Source organism: Penicillium odoratum, assembly GCF_028828045.1.
Source record: "Penicillium odoratum strain IBT 22623 chromosome Unknown utg000005l_segment0_segment0, whole genome shotgun sequence".
Classification (NCBI taxonomy): domain Eukaryota; kingdom Fungi; phylum Ascomycota; class Eurotiomycetes; order Eurotiales; family Aspergillaceae; genus Penicillium; species Penicillium odoratum.
In genome coordinates this window covers 933,227-947,683 of record NW_026643147.1, presented here as the reverse complement: position 1 = coordinate 947,683, position 14,457 = coordinate 933,227, and the positions used below count along the sequence as shown (strand labels likewise).

Genomic DNA, 14,457 nt, shown 5'->3' with positions numbered 1-14,457 from the left:
GCCGCCTGGAAAATTGTCGATTGGCTGTTACTACGCGTACGGCGTCTACTTCTTTATCGTGACGCACTTGCACTCATGGCTTTCCCTCTCCCACAGGGCATTACGCCCTCGGAGATCGCCTTTCTGGCAGAGATGGAGATGGTGACCATCGTGCCTCGTCAGCGTCTGGAGGGTCTGGAATTACTAGGAGTAAGTGTAAATTGACAGTTTAGGCTTCGAATCTCAAGGATCACCAATTGACTTGCCCAGGGCCCTATCGAACCTCTCGCTCCACCCCGTCGCGCCTCCATACCCCTCTGGTTGGCGCTTCTTTTAAAACGTCAACGTCGTGCCAACATTTTACCCCCTTCATGGCTACATCCAGAACCATTAAGTCTGATCCTCGAAGTCGAATCACAACACCAAGACTATAAAAATGCTTTCTCGCCTCCACCCCCACTACCAGGCCAGCCCGGGATCCACGAACACGGTCAGCAGCCCATCGCTCGACCACAATACACGCCAGATGGGGAGAAGTATTTTGCTGCGCCGCCATTCCTGCTACATAATACCGCCCAAGCGAGAACTTCCGCAGGGGAGGTCCCTTCGCTGCCGTTTCATTGGATCGAGGTCGGGAATATGCTACTTGATGTCGCGAGTGACGACCTGGTAGACCCGGATCAAATCCGACGGTTATTGAAAGACTTGCGAGAGGTGCGCATGGCGAAGATGAGATCTGGTGTGGATGTTTTAGATGCAGCTGCCACTGGCGGAGGCGGAGTTGCGCTAACTGGCGTTGGGGCGATGGAATTGGGCGAAGAACGTGGATTTCTGGTCGGCGTGGTCGATAATCTCCGGTATGAAACTACGCGCAGTCTGCTTGAACGTTATGATGAACTCTATTCTAACTGCAGACCAGTAAAATCGGTGCGTCAAAAGAGCAAGCGAGGCGCGAACAATTGGCCGAGCAGCGCGCAAATGGCGGGTACGACGGGACCCAAGACGAGGAGGAAGATTACATGGAGTTTTAACCATTGCATGGGGTTTTGGGTGATCTGATTTTCTCTTTTGGCGTTTATGGTGCATATGTGACGTGGATCAATGCCCCCGAACGAATATTCATTGTATATAGACTGATATACCCGTCCTGGTCTCATGATAAACCAGCGATTCAAACCAAGCTATTCCAATTTACCTAACACCATACAGCATGCGAAACGCTCTAATACAAAACGAAAGTGGGAGGACATCCGCACGCAGTGAGTGGGAAAGACATCCAACGAGAAACGGGGTTGTGGGGTTTTGGTGCTGAGGTTCGAGAAACCAGAATCCGAAATCGAGATGGTGCAATTATTTAACAGGATGAAGTTTTAACTTATTGGGCCGGGCCCTTGCCCTTCTCCATCATCTTCCTTCGCGCCGCCAGGATCATCTCGTCCCGGCGCTTCTGAAGCAGACGCTGGCGCTCTTCTTTGTTCTGTGACCAAGCACTCGCTGAGCTGGGCGGCTGGGCTTCTGCGCTTGCAGCGGCGATTTTCGTGCTAAGGTTGTACCGAGAGATCAAATCCTGTGCATCCGCCTTGGAAGCTGTCGCGGTTGACGTAGCCTGGACTGGAGCATGTACGCGGGGCATTACGACCTGGGGTTGGAATGATGGAGGTGGCTAAATATTAAACAGTTAGTAATCACAGAACAGTAAGCATTCCCGACATATGCCAGATGGGCTAGATCAGGATAACGTGGGAGCATCGCAAGACATACCGTTTCCAGCCCGCGCCCGGCCAAGATTCGCTCTGTTGTCGCCGCAACGCTGCCACCGTTGCGCTGCAAGTCCCACATTATATCCCGAGTGCTGAGTTGAGGGAACATCTGAGCGATCTGTTCGACTTGGGCTGGGTCAACAACGTTGCCACGGCCGCGGGGCCGGCCTCCGCTGGAACCCTCATCGCGGTTAAAGAACCATCGAATGACGAAGTAGGATACGACAGCTAATGTTAAGAGCGAGGGGATATTGAGCGATGGCTCATCGTCGTGCATTGTGCCGTGAGCGATGTGCGCCCTGTAGGATGTCTGGTTGAGGTAAGGCAGTGCGGGCGAAGGCGGAGTGATTCCGGGTTGGGCAGGAGGTCATGTGGATTGGCCGACCTCGGGATGTATATCAACGGGCCGAGAGGAACAACAATGTGCTTTCAAGTTGATCGTATGCTTCATACTTGACTTTATGCTGAGATAATATACATGAAGTACATATACAATCATTGCTTAGGCGTTATTAAGTTTACTATGCATACACCTGTCTGAACGGAAATAAAATGGGTGTACATACTCCCTAGCGCTGTACTCTACTCGATTGAGTTATGCTTCCGTGGTAGTCTACCTTAATAACATCAAGAAATGACTAATAGTAGTTTACAGGAATTCACTTGAATCTAAATTCGCCTCTCAAGAGAACTAAAGTCTTGTGCAAGAAAAACAAATCTTCATCATGCATGGATCATGAACCAATATCCCTTCCCAACCAAGAAGCCAGACCAAAAACACTTGAAACCATATAACACCAGCGGACGCAGACCAATGAGCTGAAATAGTAAATGCTTCGTACCGGGCTAGACAAACACAAAAAAGACAAAATTGACCAATAATAAACACATCTTCATGATGTCTATTTCATATCGGCGGGGGTCAGTGCCTGAACGATACTGGTACCCTCGCTGAACCGGGTGCGGAAAATACGGTTGGCGTTCTGGAACATGCCGTCTTTCAAGGAGACCACCACGAACTGGGACCCTTTGAAACGAGTCTTGATTAGTCGACCGATGTTTTGTGTGTGCGATAGATCCAACGCGGCGTCGACCTCGTCGAGGATGTACATGGGAGCAGGCTTGAATTGCAAGAGGGCCATGATCAGGGACAAGGCGATAAGAGACCTAATCAAAAGTTAGTCACATAGTTGTAAAAAGACCCGTGGCTGTAGAACATACCTTTGACCACCACTCAATTCTGTCAAGCTCTGCTTCCAGACCTTGCCTAGAGACACCTTGACCTCCAGGCCGTCTGTGATATCCTTGCCCTCAGGCGGGTCCAACTTGGCAAAGCTACCCGGCAGAAGCTCGTTGAAGATTTGTCCAAAGTCACCATTGACCTTGACCCAGGTCTTGTGGAGCGCCTCCTTCTTGTACTCATTGAGGTTAAGGATAGTTTCCTCGATCTTGCTCTTGTCTCGAATGACTGTACGCATCATGTTCTTGAGAGCAGCCTCCTTTTTCTCAACGCTGTCGATCATGTTCATGACCTTCGGGTTGATCTTCTTCTTCATGCCCTGGGAACGCTCGGTCAAGTTGCGCAGTGTCGACTTGCACTCGGCGATGTTCTGGTTCTGGAAGTTGTATGGTGTATTCGCGCGACCAAACTGCTCCTTCTCATCCGCAATCCACTCATGCTCTTGCTCCATATGAGCGACAGCCTGAGAGGCGGAATGTTGGTCTTTCTGGAGTTTCTCGAGTTGATGTCCCAGTTTCTGCATTTCCAGGCCCTCTTCAGTGATCTGCGATGACTTGCTTTTGATTGTCTCATCAAGGTCGCGGAGTTCTTCATCAAACCCAGTCAACTTGGCTCTCTCATCCTCAAGATGTGCTTGGGCAATATCATGGGCATCCTTGAGTCGTGCCTGTTCCCGCTGCAAAGAATATATCTCTTCAGCCTGGGCCTTCAGTGTGCTTTCTGATTCGGCCAACTGCTCTTCCGCCGCTGAAAGATCACTTCCAGCTTGTTCAGAGTCCAGACGAGACGACTGGAGTTCCTTCTGGAGCTCCTTTACGGAAGCGGAATTCTTGGTGAGGCTCTTCTTCAGAGCATTGAGCGAAGTCTGAAGTTCTTCAAGCTTGCTATCCTTATTGTTACTGAACTCACTCATATCCTTCTCGATGCGCTTAATGTCCTTTGATGCCTCGGCTTGCCGAGTCTTGGCATTTGCGATATCGTTCTTCAGCTGTTCGATATTTGCTTTCATCTCTTCGACAGCTTGGATAATCGAAGAAGAAGAGTTGCTGTTGATTTGCTCCTCGGTAAGTTTGATCTCGTGGGTCTTGAGATCTAGATCTTGCTTGATTGATCGAACAGCATCAAGCTTCTTCCGTTCTTTGTTCATGTTGTCTTCCAGGGTAGCAAGCTGGCGCTCCTTGCTCCTCAGCTCTTTGGTGATCTCATTGAGCTTCTGTAGGGTTACAAGCACGCCACTGGAGTTAGGGGCACTTCCACCAGACAGGGTACCGGAAGGGTCGTAGACATCGCCTTCAAGAGTGACACTCTTCATCCGTACAGCAGGATCAAATGTGACCTTTTTGGCTGTATCGGCGTCATTGCAGATGAGTGTGTTACCGAAGACATAGTTCATCGCTGCAAGGACGTCCTCGTCATATCCAATTAAAGACAGCGCAAGATCCACCTTGCCCGGGGCAAGGTTCTGAGCAGCGCCAATCTTCTCTGCGGAGGCCTTGAATGCCGAGATCTTGTTCAATGGAATGATGGTCACGCGCTTCCGCAGCTTGCCTTTTTGGAGCAGCTGGGTACCAGTCTCCGCGGAATCAACCACAACGTTGTAAAGACGGCCACCGGCACAGATCTCGAGAGCTGTTGCAGCCGGAACCTGATCCTTGTTCAGTGTGAAGAGTTGAGCCACCAAGCCTTTGACCTTTGAACGATCGAAGTTGGGGTGGGGATCGGCGTAGTTGAAATCAATGTTTGCCGCCTTTCGTCGTAGACCATCGGCCCGTTGGCGGAGATCTCGGATATCGCGCTGCAGTTCTGACTGTTCTTGATAGATCTGGTCTTCTTTACCGGGCTCAAATCCCAGACGAGTGAGCTCTGACTCCAGCTTCTTTGCTTGGGCCTTCAGACCCTCCAGGTCTTTCAGAAGACCTTGGTTTTGCTCTTTGGCCTTCTTTGCACGCGGTTCCTCCTCTTTGATTCTCTTCTCGAGGTGGGCAATCTTGAGCTTCCCCTGTTCTTGCTCTGTAGAGGCATTGCTAGCTCGGTTTCGAGCATCTTGTAGTTGTCCCTGGTAACCACTCTCCTGTCCTTCCTTCGATGCGACACCAGTCTGCAATGTTTGAAGCAGTTCCTCCTTTTGTTCAACCTCGACATTCTGCGCATCAAGTTCAGCTTTAGCGGAATCATACTTGGCCTGCAGTTTCTCGTAGATTTTCCGCTTTTCCTTTAGGGCCTTCTCAAGGTCACCGACAGACTTTTGCATCGCCTGGCGCTTTTCCTTTTCTTCCTCCATACTGGAATTCTTCAGATCAAAAACGGTCGTCAACCGGACCAGCTCATGTGAGTGGCTCTTGACCTCGTTTTCGAGACCTTGGAACTTGCCGCCTTTCCGAAGCTCCTTGTCACGGGCGGACCGGACCCGCTTAACGTCCTCTTCCAGGTGAGCAATCTCGCCCTTCAGCCTGGTTGCATTCTCTTCCAATGCCTGAACCATTTCCCTTTTGTTATCACACTCCTCTCCCGCGACGCGCAGCCGTTCTCCCCCACGCAGGTAGTCATGAGCCACAACAAGTCGGGTCAAACGTTCCAAGTCATTCTGTGTTTGTTGAAAGTCAAGGAATGCACGCTTCTCCGCCCGGAGCTTCTCCAACTTGGGCTCAATCTCTTCCTTCAGAAGTTCCTCGATCTCACGCAGCTTCAATTCTTTCTTCGCCATTGTCTTAATCGCCTTCTCTCGTCGATCCTCGAACATTCGTGTACCGGCCGCTTCCTCAATCATCGACAGAATCTCGACTGCCTTCATGTTCAACACCTTGGTGATGCGACCCTGCATGATCAGGAAGTTGGGATTGTTGATATTCAACTGGACACTCTGGAACAGGTTCTGGACGGTCTGTTGCTGCGCACGGTGGCCGTTGATCAAGTATTTGCTGGTGCCGCCCAGCACGATCTGGCGGGTGACGGAGATTTGTGCGTACTCTTCGAAACCGATCGGGGATTTGGAGGTATCGCGATTGTCAAAGACAATAGTAACGCTGGCCTTGGTTACACCGGCCTGACCGCGCTTGTAGATGAGATCTTGGAGGTTTTGCGCTCGGACGGTGGACATGTTGGTGATACCGAGAACAAAACAAATGGCATCGAGAATGTTGGATTTGCCACTACCGTTTAGACCAGTAATGGAGTTAAATGATTCATCCCTGGTTATAATGTTAGCTTATCGTCATTGCGCCCATGTCTTCGCTTTTGTTGCGCACCATCCCGAGATAACCGTACGCACAGCGTACGATTTGAAGCCCTACAGCACATAAATTAGCCAAGCGCAGGAAATTGAAAGATTGAAAACGTACGTCAATCACAATTTCTGTGATCCTCATGGTTGCGACAGCGAGTCGGCTCGCTAGGCGGAGTACATCTAAGGTCGGGAGAGATGAAGAGGGGCGCGAGTGTTGTTTTGCCCGCAAATCAGGTGTTTATGGTTTGCCCGTTTTGCACTAGCGCTGTCTGGATTATGTAAGCATAATCTAGTTACAACGGACCATAATCAACATCAGTCACGTTAATATCTATACGGACACTTTCTTGAAAGTCTCCGAGTCTGTTAAGCTCCGCTTATTGTCTTATCTCATACATTACTAGCACTACTACTTGGAGAAAATAGGTACCCTGATGAGTCTTGACCCCACAATCAAACAGTATATCCAATTCAATCACTCTCTTCCGAAGGTACTCACGAAGGAACGAGCCAAGGCAGATGGACGGTCCAATGATACAATCATGTATCGCGTCTTACGTGTGTTTAGGTCCAAATTTTCTAGCTCAACAAGCTGCGGAGACATTCTCGGGCACTTTTAAATTCTGTACTTACTTCGACGAATAGAAATCAGTGACAAGTCCATCACTGGCCAGTCCTTCCAACATATAAAAGGACCAGCCTTAAAGAACAAAGAACATGAACTTCATTTTGAAAAAAAAACCTCTTCAAAGAAAGAAGTCCTAGAAAATCATCAAATACTTACGTCCAAAATCCATCTATACAATCACAACATGGCCCGACAAACTCCAGACATGAGCATCATCTTCAACGACGATAAATTCATCAAAGCCTACAGACTCGGCGAAAGAGCAACCGGCCAATTTGCTCAACTGCTAATTAATCAGAGTGGCATTATAGCCAACTCGAAGTCCCTCAGAGACCGTCCATTCGTGGTTCTTGACAACGCTTGCGGTACTGGAGTCATCTCCAGTATCCTTCAACACGAGCTGGACGACCAAGTCAAGGCCAAATGGCAATTGACATGCGGCGACCTATCAGATGGAATGTTGGAGTATACCAGGCGCCGCATGGAGAGCGAAAGATGGCTTAATACCGAGGTGAAGACTGTTGATGCGCAAGATACCAAGCTGCCATCTGAACATTATTCGTATGTCTTCACGGCTTTCGGTATGCTTATACCTCATTATTGGTGTCTTCATGAATTGTAACTTACATATTCTGTCAACTGTTAGCTTACATGGGCCTTCCCCGAGGCTTGGCTGCCTTGGATGGTAAGTTGTTCACTTCCATCGAATTCGATAGGATCTAACAACGCTGGTTACAGAATCCATCCGAATCTTGCAACCGGGGGGAACTATTGCCTTTGCCACTTGGATTCAGCGTAAGTCAAGTTGTTGTTACTATAGCAATACCGTTGAGGATATCAAGGGACTGAAAACTAACAATGACCATTCAGCGGGCTGGATATCGGCTGCCGGAGAGGCTATTGCAACAATGCCCAACAATTTGCCATGGCCGACGGCTGAGGAGTTCCTGGGTATGTTAGGTAACGGCCAATGGAACTCCGTGACATGGATAGAATGCCAGCTCAGAGACCGAGGCTTTCATGACATCAAGGTCAAGGCTGTCACAAGACACAACTCCCTCTCAGTGGCTGAGTTTGTGGAGATGGTCATGTTCATGATGCCACTGATGATAGAAACCTTCTGGTCAAAGGAGATGCGAGAGGAGAACAAGAATAATGTTCAACCAGCGCTAGAGAAGTATCTAGCTAGTGTCTACGGAGAGGACGGGGAGGTGCCTGGGGAGTGGGTAGCGATCTTGTCGACGGCGCAGAAGCCAGCAGATTGTACTTCTTGAAGCTAGAGATATAAACACAGCTTGAACAGAATCTGAATCGAGAACATTGGTTAATACAAATCTGACAAGGTCATAAAGGCCGTTCGAATAGTATCGTGGCTTGGTTTCCCATATAGTCCATTTAGTTTCCCCGGTAAATCAACACGCCCATGTCCCGCAAGACACTGTACTATTGGCCACCCGTAGAGCAACATTACAGAAAACAGACAGCCAAACGCCATTTGCCGATTGAACAAAGGACTGAGCCGAGCCGTACCAATACCAATTTATGAAGCATGATGTGTCTGGCTAACACCACGACTGATTGCCCGGTTGGAATCCAGTCGGTTATCCAGATCCTCATATCGAAGGATGAAATCTCGCTGCGACGAAGTCAGCGCGTCTGGTTGTGTATGTTGATTGGTAAGACCCACTCGAATCTTCTTCCAGGTGGCAGGGTCCCACAGGAGATAGACGCCACGTTCGCTCACTCCCCGTTCCACATCTACTGGGCCAGGATATGTTTCATCGCGGGTCAGCCAGCAGCGCTCGAGCTTGTGGTACCGCCACTTGCGGCCCATCAACTCCTCTGCCACCAGCTCCTGCATGATATCTCGGGGCATACTGTAGAAGATGTAGAACAGGGTCTCGTCGCTGAAACCAGGGATTCGAGATTGGAGGGCTTGTATGTTCGCAACGTTGTAGCAAGAGGGAAGGGAGAAGTCCTGTTCGAGCGGTACGACCGACATAGCAGCTGTCGGAAATGGAGTTGCAAAGGAGGAGTGGAGAGGTCTAAGGTACGCGAGATTTATTAGCTAGGGCCATCAATGGATTTCAAACAGCGGGCGCGCATACTCAGGCTGATTCAAGTCCAGGCCAAGGGTCATCAGATCTTGACCAACAGCGAGTCCGGCCACGTCAGGGCTCTCGCTATGGATCATGCGCAATAGGCCGGCCAAGCCGAATCGGTCCAGCTCACTCATCTGCGCGAGAGGTAGTTGTTCTGCACTTCTGGTATTTGCGACCACTGAAGCATCCTGCCCTTCGTTGGCCTGTTGCTGCCTTTGCTGCAATTGTTGCGGGTCGCTAAAGTTGCGTTGACTCGACATCAGGGTGTTGTTAGGGTCCTGTGGTGTCGGTGAGTGCGGGGCCTGGGAAAGACGATCGCCCGATCTACCTACCTCCTTCTCCTGCCCCAAAACTCCATTGGGTCCTTGATTGGCAGGCGACCGTGATGTTCCAATGCCTACATATTGGGGTCAGCGATTCATTTTTTTATCCATTTCTCCCGCACCATAACGGGAAACACCATTACATACTGGTGTTATAGCTTCCAAACGCAGTATTCTGCATCAATGAGCTTCGACTGTCTTGGCCGATCTCAGCTGCAACATTGCGACCCAACGGAGGGAATTCGTCAATGTTACCCGTCTGAGGCTGGCTGCCGGCGCCTAGCTGGCTACTGATACCCTGTCCACCATTCCTGAAGTCATCCAGTCGATTGGCAAATTGGGCGCCGGAGGGGAAAATGTCATCGTGAGGTGCTTGCGAAGGCTGTTGTACGGGATGCGGTTGGGTCTGGGAGGTTCGAGAAGGGGGTTGAGAAGTAGGAAGGTGCTGCTGTCTCTGAACAGGAGTGTGCTGCGCAGCTCGCTGGCTTGCGTTGGCCCAAACAAGTTGCCCGGGGTTCTGAGATTGTGACTGTTGGGGTGCACCTGAAAGGGAAGGAAATTCGCTGAAAGAAACAATCACTGTCAGTTCCTCGATAATCATGCACAAGAAGTCACTCGAGGATGGATCCAATCAAGAATTCACTCACGAAAGATCTAACGGTGTTGCTGGTTGAGAACCGGTCAAGCTCTGCGCAAAGCTACCCATAGTTCCCATATTTCGTTGTTGGTTGGTTTGTAGAGTGGGAGTTCCGCTCATAGGCAGATTGAAGTTCCAATTCGCTGCGCCACCTAGATCAGCACCCCACGTATTAGCATCCACCCGCTCCGACTTCTAACAACCCAATCCATATCGAACCCGAAGACGACGTACCCAATTTTCCGTTCGGCAGTCGTGCAGACGCCAATGTTGTGTTTCGGGCCTGTGCTTGCTGCGGCGCGGGGAATCCGGACATGCCTCGTAGAGGCTGTGGACCAGATCCTAGCACAAGAAAACAAGGAGTTAGCGAGATCTACACAATCTCAAAGCGCGAGTGTTCATGCTTCGGCTCAGCCCAAGAATGTATTCAGAGATCCTTGCGAAAATGTCTCGGTCGCATATGGAGGCACTTTACTGCAGTATAGAACTTTGACATCGTTCCATACAGGCGAGTAAATATCAATTTCATAGGGTTCAATTCCGAGAGGGAAGGCCTGGTGAGGTGACAGGGCATTTTTTTTCTCTATAGCGGGGAAAGGCCAATGGACGAGGGAAGGGTAAAAGAAACTGACGAACCTGGTCGATTCATAACTGAGGCCTCGAGTACAGAGCTGAAAGATGCGATCCCAGAACAGAAACTTCCGGAAACTCGTTTTGTGGTCAGAATCCGTAGAATATCAACCCGAAGCAGAATCTGTGGAGGGATGGCAGTCCATGAAAGGCCTCTCCAACTTGATGCGGCACTGCTCCGCTTGGAGGTGGAGCGAATCGATTGGGTAAATTAGGCGCGCGGATGCCGTGAGGAGCAAAGGCAGTCTCAATGTACTCTAAGCCAGAATTTCTTGTCGGGTATGACGACTTTTTGAAGCTAGTTTTCAGGAGAATAAGAGGCGATGATATTCAAGCTGTCTTTGGCGAACAAATGAAAATAAACGTTTCATCTTGACTGAAAGGAAAGCGTCACTTTGGAGTGGTTGCGCACGTGACCGCCCGTTGAGTCCGAAAAAAAGCATCTGCCCTTCTTACATTTCCCCTGTAGTCGAAGTCAAATCCAACACCATGCATCGGCCAGCCATCGCTCAATTGGCCAAATATGGGGGCCTTGCCCTGGCTGAATTGCCCCCGCCATATCTGGCACCCTCCCTCCATTTCTCGATGACTCGATCCACCCAATCCTCGAGCTTCTCCACGACTACTCCCGTTGCCGCTGGCCGAGGACGCGACTTGAACCGAACTCGCGGTGTATCAGCTATTCACCGTACCGGTCCACGATTCAAGCTTGGTGTTTCCAAGTACCCATTGCCGAAACCTGTGGCAGCTGATTCCTTGCCTCCCCGAAGCAAAAACCCCGACCATGGACTTTGGGGATTCTTCCCTCCATCGCGTGAGGCAATGAGTGAACCAGATTTCGATCAAGCCCACGGTGCGTGAAATGACCCTCTAATATATATCTATTCTATCTACCAGACAATCGCTAACTTCCCATCCAGGTCGCCCATGGGCTGTTACCGAACTCCGCGACAAGAGCTGGGACGACCTTCACAGACTTTGGTGGGTCTGCATCAAAGAGCGCAACCGTATCGCTACCTCGAATCTGGAGAGAATGCGCCTGAAGGCTGGATATGGAGAACACGAATCTGAGAGCCGGGACAGAGCTGTAAGTTCCCTCTGCGTTTGCGTTGGCACCCCATGTTCTCCCATTACATGGGTTGCTATCTTCGATGGCCTTAACAATTATACTCTCCGTGTATTTTCGGAACTTTATTTGCTGACCAATTCACTGCTTTAGATCGTCATTACCATGAAGAGCATCAAACATGTGTTGCGTGAGCGCTGGTACGCTTGGGAGGAAGCACAGCGTCTGTATGAGCAGGGAGCTCGCCCGGAGTACGAAGATGTTATGGAGTCCGAGCCTGAGACCTCCAAGCCCTAAGGCAGATCTGTTCCAATCACAGTTCTGAGAATGGGCTGAGAACCGTTTGGAATTTGTAGCAATATTCTGGTCGATCTATCATTGTTTTTCTCTATATAGTTTTTTGGAATGTAAAATATCAACAACGCGATACTATCTTGAAAGCTTGTCTGGTATTTTAGCAGACGTGCACTCTGTTTTACTCGACTAGGCATATATAATTCATGTCTTAGACACTTTTGGTCGAGTCAGATGGGCGCCTGGGTATCTACCTGTATCCCACTCCGGTACCCTCAAGTGTTTTTTAACGTATGTTATACTACAAAGTGCATAAATATAACCACATAGATTATTATCAAGAAAGGCAAATTGAAAAGCAGCTTGAAAATGAGGTTGACGATGGTGGTCTTTACTTGAAGCCATGTGTACTTGGAGATTCCTAGTCGGGTTAGAGTGATTCTCAAAATGAGACCAAATGCAATCATTCATCCTCTTCCACTCAGGGGGATCTTGGAGCGGGGTGATAAATATAGATCCAGGGGCTGAATCTAAGGAGATAGATGCTCATAGGTCCATTTATGAAGAAAAGGGGGGTGTTCTATGAAGTTGTTCTGCTTCGTGAGGTAAACTAAGCCACTAGTGGCGGGCCCCGTCAAATAGTCTCTCTTCTTACCGCTTCTGTTGATCCGCGGGGACAAGGTGACAGGAGAAACCTTTCTTCCCTCTTTTGCCTCCGGATACTAACGTCCCTTTTGTATCTTACCCCCAATATCCCCTCACTATATCCAACATGGACGAGATCGCGCCTGAATACGATGTCGTGGTGCTCGGCACTGGTATGTTACTGCTACCCCGCCATTCCTCTTCTCCAAACACTGACCTGGCCACCTAGGATTGACGGAGTGTGTTCTGTCCGGGTACGTAATTAGAATATACCTAGCATACCATGACTTGCGATTATCGCTAAATCTTTCTTTTTTACTCCAGTGTTCTGAGTGTCAAGGGTAACAAGGTGCTCCACATTGACCGCAACGACCACTATGGAGGGTACGTAACGAAGCTCCGTGCAACACTACTATTGGGTGATAGCTAACAATTGCTATAGAGAGGCAGCTTCCGTCAACATCGAAACAGTATGCCGGCCAAATGAATCGAGAAAATGTGTCTGCTAACCGTCTCCGCAGTTGTTCAAGAAGTACGGCAATGTTCCCGCCGGCGAAGAGCCCTGGAAGAAGTACGGCCGAGTCAACGACTGGAACATTGACCTGGTGCCCAAGCTGTTGATGGCCAATGGGGAGTTGACAAACATTCTTGTTTCCACCGATGTCACCCGATACCTGGAGTTCAAGCAGATCGCCGGCAGCTATGTTCAACAAGGCAAGGGTCCCAAGGCGACCGTGGCTAAGGTGCCTTCGGATGCCGGTGAGGCTCTGCGCTCGTCTCTCATGGGTCTCTTTGAGAAGCGCCGCGCCAAGAAGTTCCTTGAGTGGGTTGGCGACTTCAAGGAGGAAGATCCTGCGACTCACCAGGGTATGTGATGTGAACATTGATGCGGGGTATGACGGCTAACTCTAGTTTAGGTCTGAACATCCACGCCGTCACCATGAAGGACGTCTACGACAAGTTCAGCCTTGAGGACAACACCCGTGATTTTGTTGGTCACTCCATGGCTTTGTACCCCTCGGATGACTACATCAACCAGCCTGGTGTGGCTGTCGACGCTATCAACCGCATTCGTCTCTACGTTAACTCCATGGCCCGCTACGGAAAGTCGCCATACATTTACCCTCTCTACGGCTTGGGCGAGCTTCCTCAGGGCTTTGCTCGTCTCTCGGCCATCTACGGTGGTACCTACATGTTGAACACCGACATTGATGAGGTGCTGTACGAGGGCGGCAAGGTCTCCGGTATCAAGGCCACCATGAAGGACCGTGATGAGAACGCAGAGGTTATGAAATTCGAAACCAAGACAAAGAAGATTATTGCCGACCCCTCCTACTTCCCTGGCAAGGTCCGCGCCACCGGATACCTGCTCAAGGCCATCTGCATCCTGAACCACCCCATTGACAAGACCGACGGCAGTGATTCGCTGCAGCTCATCATTCCTCAGTCCCAGGTCGGACGCAAGCACGGTAAGTCATCTCTTCCAAAGCCTTGAGAATTCTCACTGATTTTAGTAGATATCTACATTGCCATGGTCTCTTCTGCACACAACGTTTGCCCCAAGGGCTACTACATCGCCATCGTTTCAACCATCGCCGAGAACGATGCAAACCCCCACATGGAGCTGGAGCCAGGCTTTGAGCGCCTGGGTGCCATTCTAGAGAAGTTCCAGGCGCCCCCGATCCCACTGTACGAGCCTCTTGAGGACGGTACCAGTGACAACATCTTCATCTCCAAGAGCTACGATGCCACATCTCACTTCGAGACCACAAACAGTAAGGACCTCGCTGTACAATTTTGTCTGATTTTCTTTACTGACACATCTATTTTAGTCGACGTGCGGGACATCTACCGCCGTGCTGTGGGCGAGGAGTTGGTGGTTGAGGGTCTCCGGGAGGACCAACAGCTTGCTCAGGAGTAAATTAAGATA

The 14,457-nt window shown here is 50.0% G+C and overlaps 7 protein-coding genes across 7 annotated transcripts; 4 read left to right on the top strand and 3 right to left on the bottom strand.

The window, feature by feature from the left end:
• Positions 1-75: 75 nt before the first annotated feature.
• On the top strand, positions 76-1,010 carry psf2 (DNA replication protein PSF2; the record flags this gene model as incomplete). Its single annotated transcript, XM_057139825.1, has 3 exons — positions 76-189; positions 250-836; positions 899-1,010. 3 exons carry the CDS (start codon positions 76-78, stop codon positions 1,008-1,010), a joined length of 813 nt encoding a protein of 270 aa, XP_056993831.1.
• Positions 1,011-1,354: 344 nt separating this feature from the next.
• On the bottom strand, positions 1,355-2,016 carry N7520_005890 (CUE domain-containing protein; the record flags this gene model as incomplete). Its single annotated transcript, XM_057139824.1, has 2 exons — positions 1,355-1,642; positions 1,741-2,016. The coding sequence occupies 2 exons, from the start codon at positions 2,014-2,016 to the stop codon at positions 1,355-1,357; spliced, it is 564 nt and encodes a 187-aa protein (XP_056993830.1).
• A 625-nt stretch (positions 2,017-2,641) lies between these two features.
• Positions 2,642-6,344, bottom strand: N7520_005889 (condensin subunit SMC2; the record flags this gene model as incomplete). Its single annotated transcript, XM_057139823.1, has 4 exons — positions 2,642-2,906; positions 2,961-6,167; positions 6,225-6,265; positions 6,318-6,344. The coding sequence occupies 4 exons, from the start codon at positions 6,342-6,344 to the stop codon at positions 2,642-2,644; spliced, it is 3,540 nt and encodes a 1,179-aa protein (XP_056993829.1).
• Positions 6,345-7,014: 670 nt separating this feature from the next.
• Positions 7,015-8,092, top strand: gtmA (gliotoxin thiomethyltransferase; the record flags this gene model as incomplete). Its single annotated transcript, XM_057139822.1, has 4 exons — positions 7,015-7,411; positions 7,477-7,515; positions 7,569-7,625; positions 7,701-8,092. Coding segments are annotated over 4 exons (885 nt in total), but the record flags the coding sequence as incomplete, so codon positions are not given.
• A 278-nt stretch (positions 8,093-8,370) lies between these two features.
• On the bottom strand, positions 8,371-10,208 carry N7520_005887 (NOT2/NOT3/NOT5 family protein; the record flags this gene model as incomplete). The annotated part of the gene is made up of 6 exons (XM_057139821.1): positions 8,371-8,875; positions 8,939-9,210; positions 9,265-9,329; positions 9,403-9,818; positions 9,903-10,044; positions 10,127-10,208. The coding sequence occupies 6 exons, from the start codon at positions 10,206-10,208 to the stop codon at positions 8,371-8,373; spliced, it is 1,482 nt and encodes a 493-aa protein (XP_056993827.1).
• Positions 10,209-11,011: 803 nt separating this feature from the next.
• On the top strand, positions 11,012-11,885 carry mrpl4 (mitochondrial 54S ribosomal protein uL29m; the record flags this gene model as incomplete). Its single annotated transcript, XM_057139820.1, has 3 exons — positions 11,012-11,375; positions 11,443-11,609; positions 11,742-11,885. 3 exons carry the CDS (start codon positions 11,012-11,014, stop codon positions 11,883-11,885), a joined length of 675 nt encoding a protein of 224 aa, XP_056993826.1.
• Positions 11,886-12,654: 769 nt separating this feature from the next.
• N7520_005885 (secretory pathway gdp dissociation inhibitor) lies at positions 12,655-14,448 on the top strand (the record flags this gene model as incomplete). The annotated part of the gene is made up of 8 exons (XM_057139819.1): positions 12,655-12,700; positions 12,757-12,781; positions 12,852-12,911; positions 12,970-12,997; positions 13,049-13,394; positions 13,445-13,996; positions 14,045-14,302; positions 14,360-14,448. The coding sequence occupies 8 exons, from the start codon at positions 12,655-12,657 to the stop codon at positions 14,446-14,448; spliced, it is 1,404 nt and encodes a 467-aa protein (XP_056993825.1).
• Between the last annotated feature and the right edge of the window lie 9 nt (positions 14,449-14,457).